Source organism: Antrostomus carolinensis, unplaced genomic scaffold (genome assembly GCF_000700745.2).
Source record: "Antrostomus carolinensis isolate BGI_N321 unplaced genomic scaffold, ASM70074v2 scaffold414, whole genome shotgun sequence".
Taxonomy (NCBI): Eukaryota; Metazoa; Chordata; class Aves; order Caprimulgiformes; family Caprimulgidae; genus Antrostomus; species Antrostomus carolinensis.
Window position 1 is genome coordinate 27,382 of NW_010308725.1, and position 9,722 is coordinate 37,103.

The 9,722-nt window shown below is 42.0% G+C and overlaps 1 protein-coding gene across 1 annotated transcript in view; it reads right to left on the bottom strand.

Annotated features, from left to right (window-relative positions):
- Positions 1-3,544: 3,544 nt before the first annotated feature.
- The window catches only part of CUNH14orf180 (chromosome unknown C14orf180 homolog), an 18,861-nt gene continuing 12,683 nt past the window's right edge, over positions 3,545-9,722 (bottom strand). Inside the window, exons 5-7 of the mRNA XM_029084472.1 lie at positions 8,427-8,553; positions 6,521-6,547; positions 3,545-3,747 (exon numbers count right to left, since the gene is read on the bottom strand). Coding sequence (XP_028940305.1) covers positions 3,545-3,747; positions 6,521-6,547; positions 8,427-8,553 — 357 coding nt within the window. The remainder of the gene's footprint in view (positions 3,748-6,520; positions 6,548-8,426; positions 8,554-9,722) is intronic.

Consider the following 9,722-nt stretch of genomic DNA (forward strand, 5'->3'; position numbering starts at 1 on the left):
ACTGAAAGGAAATATTACCCAGCATGGCCAGCAAAGGAATTATTACCCTACATGGTCTATTTTGTGTAACTTTAGAGCTCCTGTCATCTCTTCCAAGCTCACAAAAGTGTCACACAGCATTGAACAAGAATGAGGAGAAATCTCATCTGGCTCACAGCAGTGAGGGTAGATCTGTGACAGATAAAGAAGAGAAGGAAGGGGAAAAGTGGGAAAAGGATTTGGGTGTGTGTGTGTATGTGTGTAAGCAGGATGGATGAATGGGAAAAGAGCTTCAGAGTCAGGAGGAAATAGAACAGGTGAGTCCACAGTGAAGCTATGTAACAATAATTAAACGCAGGCCCAGGAGCCATGATCTTTTTCTCTTGTTCCCAGCCTTGTTATTGACCTGCTTCATTCACTCACACAGATGCACTGGCTTTCTCAGCTTCAGTTTTTTCACCTGCAAAATGCCAACACTCTCCCAGGGATGGGATTTAGCTTTCATTTATTTCAAATGTTCTGGCTTGGTAATGAATTTGTTTTGGCTTTCTGCAGCCTGCCAGGCATCTGACTGACTGCAGTAAACAATCCTGACCCAGAAGTCCTTGCAAGGCCGTGGCGAGTTCTCAACAGACAACTCAAGTGCTGCTTTTGCCAATGTCCAAAACTGTCCCAACCAGAGTCTAGGCAGAAGCCAAGAATAGCTGCTCCTCTGCTTAATTTCCCTGACAGCCCAGATGTGACAGCCATTCTCACTTGCACCGATAAAGTCGGGTCCCAGCAAGGACAATGTGGCCATTTTCCTTTTAAAGCAGACCTGGGTAAAAGGTGGACCCATGCCTGTCTCCTGGGAGCTGTGCAGGGAGATGACAGGCTTCACACGGCCTTCACATCTTCCCTTACAGTCCTAAGAGGAGTTCCTGTTTTACCTTAATACTTTCACTTGTTACCAAAACCAGATTGCTAACATGGAAGGGTTCCCTCTACTGCTCTCACTCTTGAGATTGCTCTGTTCTTGTTAACTCAGGCTTTGCTTTCCTGTTGCAATGTGCCATGACTTGTGATGAGGGAACTATCCCTTCAGAAAAGGCTCCTGTTTTGAAAGGGCTCATTGTGACGTGCTGGGAGGACATGTCGGTCCAGAGAAGGAAGGTCACTGATTTGCCAAAGAATTTCACATGAACATTAAAAAGATCATAAACATTAAAAAATGAAAACAGAAGTTGTAATGACCTCCTTGCCCCATGCATACACAAATACAAACCTTTTCATCCAAGATTCACCAGCACACAAGTTTAAAAGCTTCCTTCTTTATTACCTAAACAGCAGGGCTGAGATGGGGAGAGGGAAGGGAAGCAGCGGTGAAACTTACCCTCTGAGATGGGGTACGCGAGTGATTTGCACAAAGAGCCACTGAGCTAAACACTCCTCCTGCTTCCCAGACTGGCAGTGTGTTGGATGCAGTTGCTGTATCCTTGGACATCTTAGGAGAAGCATGAGAAGGGTCCCTGAAGTCACTTTTCTCCATCTCTGACTGCAATTTTTTTGATTCATTCTCAATCAAGGTGCTGCCCACTCTCCTCTTGAGAGAAGGCTGCATGCTGTGTTTCTGTTTATCCTCCGCCTGGTTAAAGTCCTTGGGCTGCTTGGAAGAAGATTTTTGGGGCAGAAAGGTATGCCCCTGGCTTTGTTTTTAAAAAAAAAAATAAAAAAAAAATAAAGCACCATTTTTTTTTGCTTTTTGCTCTGTTACAATGGCAGGGGAGTTTGAGCCAAGGTCTCTGCAGTGTTTTCTTTATCTCTCTCTCTCCTTTTTTTTTTTTTTTTTTTTAATTTTCTTCAGCTCTTTTATGAGCTCTGATGTCAATCTTATGATACCAAATAAACCCAAGGACATTTCAGGTACTATTTGACAAGAATACTATTTTCAGGTACTATTTGACAAGAATTCTACTGTGTCCAATTCTGAAGCCCCCAACATAAGAAAGACATGGACCAGTTAGAACAAGTCCAGAGAAGGGCCACCAGTATGATCCGAGGGCTGGAGCACCTCTCCTATGAAGACAGGCTGAGAGAGTTGGGGCTCTTCAGCCTGAAAGAGAGAAGGCTCTGGGGAGATCTTATAGCGGCCTTCCAATACCTGAAGGGGGCCTACAAGAAAGCTGGGGAGGGACTTTTCATAAGGGCAACTAACGACAAGACAAGGGGAAATGGGTTTAAACTGAAAGAGGGCAGGTTTAGATTAGATATTAGGAAGAAGTTTTTCACTGTGAGGGTGGTCAGACCCTGGAACAGGTTGCCCAAGGAAGTTGTGGATGCCCCCTCCCTGGAAGTGTTCAAGGCCAGGCTGGATGAGGCTTTGAGCAACCTGGTCTAGTGGGGGGTGTCCCTGCTGATGGCAGGGGGGTTGGAACTGGATGATCTTTAAGGTCCCTTCCAATCCAAACCATTCTATGATTCTATGATTCTATGATTCTATGATAAGAATCTAAGGCCTAAAAAGCTAATTGTGCTGGTTTTGTCTAGGAAGAAAACCTAGCTGAAGTTCATAAGCTTGCACTCGCTGTCCTCCCAGACACCCATCATTCCACATTTATTGCATGATCTCCATTAAAAGGATTTCCTTCAGACAGGTGCACGCTGTGGGACAATGGAGGGGTAATGGAGCTTTACCTTCTGCACCTTCAGAAACAGTCCATATTACCATTATATGAGGCCTTGAACACCCTCTAAATGCATGACCTCTGACTGAATACAAGCAGGATCATAAATTTTGTAAGCTCAGCTTGTGGGGTTTATGGACTGAATCAAACCCAGAGGATTAAACTACTGATCCAATAATTAGCCTGGGATTCAATGCTGCTATTTATTATGTTAGGCAAATAAACTATTTACCGTTTAAATGAGTTTTCATGTTCTTTTTCACACCTGGGAGTCAAGTGAAACATTAAGAAACAGCTTTTGCCCATGGAGGAAAAATTGCATGAAGAGAAACAAGCAAGCCATTTGCTGTGATTTTACTAATAATCATTTCAGGTGTATAAATATAGCCAAGCCTTTGGCCACCAGAGCAGTGTTTGTGCAATAGCTCAGTTTTATTTCAACTTTTGCAGAATAGCTCTTAGGAGACTTGAGGAAAAAGATAGTTTGATATTTAAAGCTTTGACCTGAGACTCAGGAGACTTTTATTCAGAGCTTACTGCTGCCTGCAGAGATCAATATATTTCTCTCTCTATTTCTGCTCCTCATATCAGCAGTTTATAAGCTCTTTGGAGGAAAAAATTCAGATACTTGCTTGCTGTTCAAGATGATGTAGCATGAGTTTGGTGGGACCTCTAGGTGCTGCTATGAGTGCCCAGTAATGTGGGGGGAAAAAAAAAAAAGAATAAAAGAAAAAAGAAAGGAGAACAAGTGGCTGCTGGACAGTGCACAACAGGTGGTTTTCTTGGTCTTTGAGGTGGATTCTCATGTGTTCCCTGTGTGTGCCTGGGGTAGACTGGGAGCTTTGTGCTGCTGCATGCTTGTTAGCGGTTCTCTGAGATGTCTGTCAGGCCAAATGACATTGCTACTGTCTTGTAAACCAAGTCCAGCATTTCTGAGCAGTGTGTCTTATCTGAAGAAAGAAGATAACAAGTCGGGATTTAAATTCCTCCAGGACTTTGACATCTTGCTTCATGCTGGTGTAGTAGAGACTCACAGCCAGGATCAGCACTGCACAAAATGAGAGCCACAGGAGCACAGGCAATCCAGATGATGACCTGTCATCTACTGAACGGTGATGAAGAGAAAAAAGAAAGCAGCATTATCTTAGTGTCATCTTAAACACTTCCCAAATTTGACCCTCTGCTGATGCCTTTGTCCCACATTTCTGGGAACAGCAGGGTACACAGGGCTCTGATTGTGACAACTTCTGTAGGCATCAGATAAGTAATAGTGAGTCACATCTCCCGATGGAAGGTGGCGAGTATAAAATACCTCATCTAATGGAGCATTTAAAAAGTTTAATTATATACAGTAAGAACAGGATTACCATAGTTAATTCATGATCTCAACTTTCCCTTCAGCAATTATTTTTTATACCTTTAAGCTCAATATTAGGTTAAATACTAGGAGAATATTAAACTATCTCATCTAATTATTTAATGCTCACAAATGTTCCATACAAGAGAGGACATCTAGATTTCTGTCCTTTCCCTGGTAACTCATCTTGTTTGGGGCTTCTGCTAATTACAATAAGAATTGAGACGTGGCTCTATTAACCAAGAGGCACATTTAGAAAACTCCGACAGGTTTAACCTCTCTCTAAGTGCTAGGTGTGCTAATTATACTGGAACATCCTCAGCACTTGCTCTGAAGCAGGAGGACACTGTAAACATTTTTTTTTTTTTTTCCTTTGAAAGATAGTTCAAGGATGTTTAAAGTGCCACAGGTCAGGCACAGGACATGTGGAAATGAATGGGCTACATTCAGCTCACTGACACCCATTCAGGTCCTCAGAGGCTGTGGCCTTGGAGCTTTGGGAATCCAGTTTGATTCAGATCTGGCTGTCCTGTTTGACTGTGTGGCCATTGCACAATCGGTATTATTTTATAAAGCACAATGAGTATTAAACATGAAGTATAAAACCAAATTAATGTCTCAATAAAAACCTGTAGCGTGCAGCTATTTTCCTGCCATATGCACATAATCAATAAGGAAATAAAAATGTGGTGTGTATTATTATGGGTAAAGGGCCAACATTAGCTGTAACATATTTAAATTAGCTTCTACTATAAGCCCTGGAATACACAGCAGTCAATTAAACTGTCATGCAGATGTACAGAGAGGAAGGTAAAAGTCATAAAACCAAGCAAGAAACACATAATAATTTATCAAAAAGTGTATGGGGAAAGGTAAAATGTTAATAGGCAGTCATTTTATAGCTAACCAGAAACCAAATCAATGTCCCATAATAGATCTGAGTGAATTATTTGAAGCAAACAATTTATTCATTTGCATTTAGCCCTTCTTTCCATTTGCAAATTATCCATGAGCAGACTTCAATTTTTAGAAATTTGTTTATTTGGCATTATTCTGTGAATGGTTTATATGAAGGTATTTAACCAGGGAATTACTCACTACTTTCTGCTTTTGCAGAGATTTGTAACTTGGAAGTTGACATTTCCCTTGTGTGATCTCCCACACCACACGATACAGTACTGGACTGGGTGCCCACCTGTCTTTCAAAGCTTGGGGCCTGGCTGACGAGCGTACCTGGTAACAGTGAAACTCTTCTGGGAAAGCTAAACGGCTTTTCACATCAGCCCTTTTCTGTGAAGTGTTTATAACATTTTTCAGTCTCATGAAATTTACTTTCCACGTGAAATTTCTGAGTGATCTCAAATATAAACTTGGCTTTTCCTTACATCCTCAATACAGGAGTATGTTAAGTCCAGGAACAGAAAAAAAATATTGTGGAAGAATAATGCCACCCACAAAATAGTGATGAGCTATGCTGACAACAGCTTCAACATATCGCTACAAGTATGTGCTTAAATATGTTTACTCTTTTCTAAATTACAAATAGAAAATTAATGCTTAAATTTCTTAGTTAAATTGTTTGTTGGAACAGCACACTAAGCCCTAGACAAGTGCCCAGTCTAAGAAAAAGGCAACACATCTGAGCATAGCACTGGACCAGGATGTAGGAGATTTTGGCTCAGTTTCTGCCTTGGACATACATTTCTGCTGTCACCTGGGAGATATTTGGTCTTTCCTTTTCCACCTGGTTCTTTCCTGCCTATAGTACTGTGTTCCCAGCCCAATAACTGCCTTAACTGGTGCTGCCATTGACATCAGCATACAACCCCTCTTCCTGGACAATAACAACAGGTAGAGGATGTGGGGATATTTGCTTCATTTTGGCCTCCCAACACTATGGCTCTGCGTGTATGTATGTGTATACATACGTGTATACATGTGCCCCTTCCCCCTTACTGCATTGCATACAGCAACTGGATGTTGGCTGGGGACTTTAGAAATGTTCACCATCATAGCAACATCCAAATACACACATTTGCTCGAGGGTCTATCAGGCTGATTGGCCTCAAACATCCTTGCAAACAAAAAAGAAAAAAACACTATTTTTATTATTTCTACCCTGCTGTCAGCATATAAATGAATTGTCTCTTCCCCACATATGAAAGTCAGCAGGGAGAACTATTGTTTTGCTTGGGGTGCTTTCCCTGCATATCTTAGCGCAAAACCTGTACTTATTCCATTGCCATAAAATATATTAATTATATTTAAATTAAAAATAGCTTCAGGGATTTCATTTTTGTTTCCACTATTTGTCTTACTAGATGTCTTGTTTAAAATACTGCACCAGACCTCATCAACACCTTGTTCTTCATATGCTGAGAAGAAAAAGCAACAGCCACTGACAGTACAAAATCCTTTGTGTACAGAGAATATATTTGCAGAGAACATCCCAGCAGCAGCAAAGCAAACTCAGGGTAATGCCATGGATGGCTCACAGTTATAATGTGAAACTTTCACTTACCCACTACGTAGTCACAGCAGGAAATGGCTAGAAAACAGAATGAAAATGTTCTTACACACCTGGAAAGGCCTCTTTGCAGCAGATGAATAAGAAAGTAAGCACTAAGTAGTGTCTCTGAAATTGTCTGTCTCTTTATAGATGCTGGACCACCTCTTACACCACTTTTGACTGTACAGATTTATGGCAGATGAGGATTACTCACTTCATGCAAACATGCAGATGTACATGCACTTCAGGGAAGTGAGAAAAAAACTGTGTTTTTTTCAGAAACAGAGATTTCAGAAACAGAGATTGCTGCTGTTGCAGGGAGGTCAGGAGTCATCTCTTGCAAAAAAGACACAATTCCACATCACTTCTAGATGGGAAAAAAGATAGGCTAGGAGGCTGAGAGAGGAATGAAAGGTAAGAAAGTAAAGCCCACTGTGAGATGCAACTGTCATTCAACAATATTCTGGAACTACCTCCACTCGGCAGCCGGGACCCAGACACAATCTGGGATGAAAAGTCCAGAGAATGGAAAAATTTCAGTGGTGTCAACAACCTCCATTTTACGAGCCTCTCTGCTAATAATGTGTGGGAAACAGCAAAACATCCAAATCACAGGCTGTTTGCAACACAGAATACTAATTATGGATTGGGACATTTCTCATGTCTTCATGGAAAAGAATGAGAGTCTTCTCTATCCTTGCATCTCCCTGGAGCTCAAGAGTGGCTGTGCTGAATTCAGAGCTGGTGGAGGTGAACCAGGTTCCCCTGGGCTGAACTGACTGCAGGATTACCAGTGCTGATCTGGGGGCATGGGCTCTGGCAGGGAGTTGAAGGAGGTAGTACATCTCATCAAAATACTGCTCTTGAGCACTCAGATGAGTTTTGAAGAATTTAGGGATGACTCACTGAGCCTTTCCAGTTCAGTTTTTATGGGAAAGCCCAGGCCATGTCAACAACCTCATCAAGAAACAGCTTTTCACTCCTGCACTAGGAGGCACCAGAAACAACATATTACGAAACCAATGCAAGGTCTGTGTACAAACACAGTAGTGGATGCCAAGCTTTGTTTTTAGAAGCTGTGTAGCAGTCCAAACACGTGGTTGAAATAGAAATTTAACCATTCTCTCACCTGTGTTTTTGCTGACTGAGTTATCAAAACCATACAATTTCAGTTCCTTACTAATAGATACATTTTTTCTTAGTTGACTCAGTTTGTGAAAGTCAGAATGAAGTAACCGTTCTTATTTGGTTAAGAACTGTACATAGAATGTGCAGAAGTGCAAACCAGATCCTTGTGCTAGACCCCTGTTTAAGGTTACTGCCAGCTGACCTACCTGCAAACTGTTATTTTGGCTCATGAATGAAAGATCGGAGGTTATGTTAGCTGTAACATTCCTTGGGTGCCCTCACTGGCAGAGGTTATTGCATCCTGGCTGCTTTTAACCACACTGGGCCAGCCAGGCTCAGACCTTTACCATTGTATCCTGTGGCATGCATGCTGCTCAGAAACATGAAAGGGCTGGCTCCCTCTCTGCCATTACATTCTAGTTACCCAGAATGACATAAGCATACTTAAATTTGTTCTGAAATCCTTTTCTATGAGTGGAAGCATTGTTCTGGGGTAGACCTGGGGCTCAGCCAAACCCATGATCTACAGTGATCCCTGTGGGGGTTGACACAGGAGTACACCACAAGAACAGCCCTGAGGCTGCTCCAACATGACGCAGCAGCCTACCTCCTCCCAGGAGGACCTGATGTAATTCTGCAGAGCACAGCACAAAAAGTGTCTGTCCTCTGCTCTGTGCTGAGCTCAAAATCACAAATAGCATTATCAGAGAGGGAGGCTGATGTGGACAGACAGAGTGAATGTTAAAAAGCTATAAAGGTCATGCCAAAAGGCTTAATAGCTTAAGCGTACCATGTTCAATGACTTCTTCTGGCTCACGAAATCGAACCCTTCTCTCTGCTTTCCGCTTTTCCCCCACAGCTTGGTCCACAGGTGGCCTTTTCCTCAGTATTGAAGGAGGATAGCTACTGTCATCTGTCTAAAGAGTTAATCGAAACACAAAACACATGGCTATTCAAACTGGAGTAATGCATCTGGGCAAATGCATCTTGGAGCTTTTGTGGCTATGTTACCATGTCCCTCAAAGGACATGATAAGAAACACATGTTTTGATATTTACAATCAGATCACTGTAATATTTATAGTAAGACAGTATGGATATTCCTTCATTGTCATAGATCTGCTGTACTCTAAAGTCATCTTCTCAAGAAAGAGGTTGGTCAAAGCAATGGACAGCAAAGTGTTCAGAAAGGATTTCTCTAAATTGGAGTGAACAGTTAATGAAGGTGGCTGCTCAACAGCCCTGAGGTAGATGGACATAAATATGGTGTGAAATATATGAACCATATAATTGGGAGCACCTTTAAAATGTTCTTCTGAGCTAAGCAGCTCCATTCTGAATGTATTGTCGTTTCAACAACTGAAACTATGCAGCAGTCTCAGGTTTGGACACTATCCTGAAGGGTAGGAGAAGGTAATTTTTTTGCACTTTGATATCACAGTTATATTGTTGCTCTGTTTTTTGCTTGGAAGTCACACTCACTCTTTGATAATGGAATCAGATTGCTGTGGATTCTACCAAATGACAAGAAACAGAACCGCAGTAATAGCAGTAAGTCCCTTTTCTGCATAGGAATGGTCCCACAGTCAACTCCCCAAAGTCAATCCAAAGCATCTTGGTTCAGAGACACCCACTGTCCTCTGAAAGTGGAGAGCAGAGGGCAAATTTTCCACTTTTCAAAGACCTAAGTGAGTGGCAGAAATTCTCCACATTTTATTTTTACTTTAAGATCAAAGTCATCTTCTCTACCTCTTTCTCCCCCTTTCCTCCATTCCTCTGATAGGTAAAGGGTATTATTTCTTAGATAGTTTGCTCCTTCTGGTCACTTTCCCTGCTCCTTTTTTTCCTCTTATGTGTCATTTCCCCACTCAGTGGTTGCAGACTCCTTCCTCCCTTTTTTTCTTCCTGCTTTAATCTTTCTACTCCTCAGTACCTGCTACTTTTGCCCATTTTTAGACTCAAATACCCTTGCTCCACACTTTTTCTCTTTGGCTGCTTTACCCACAGTTCCATTTCACCCACTCCTTGGGCTAGAGAGGCAGGATTAAGTCCCGTTAACAACAGCCTGGGGGTGTCAGGCCCCAGAG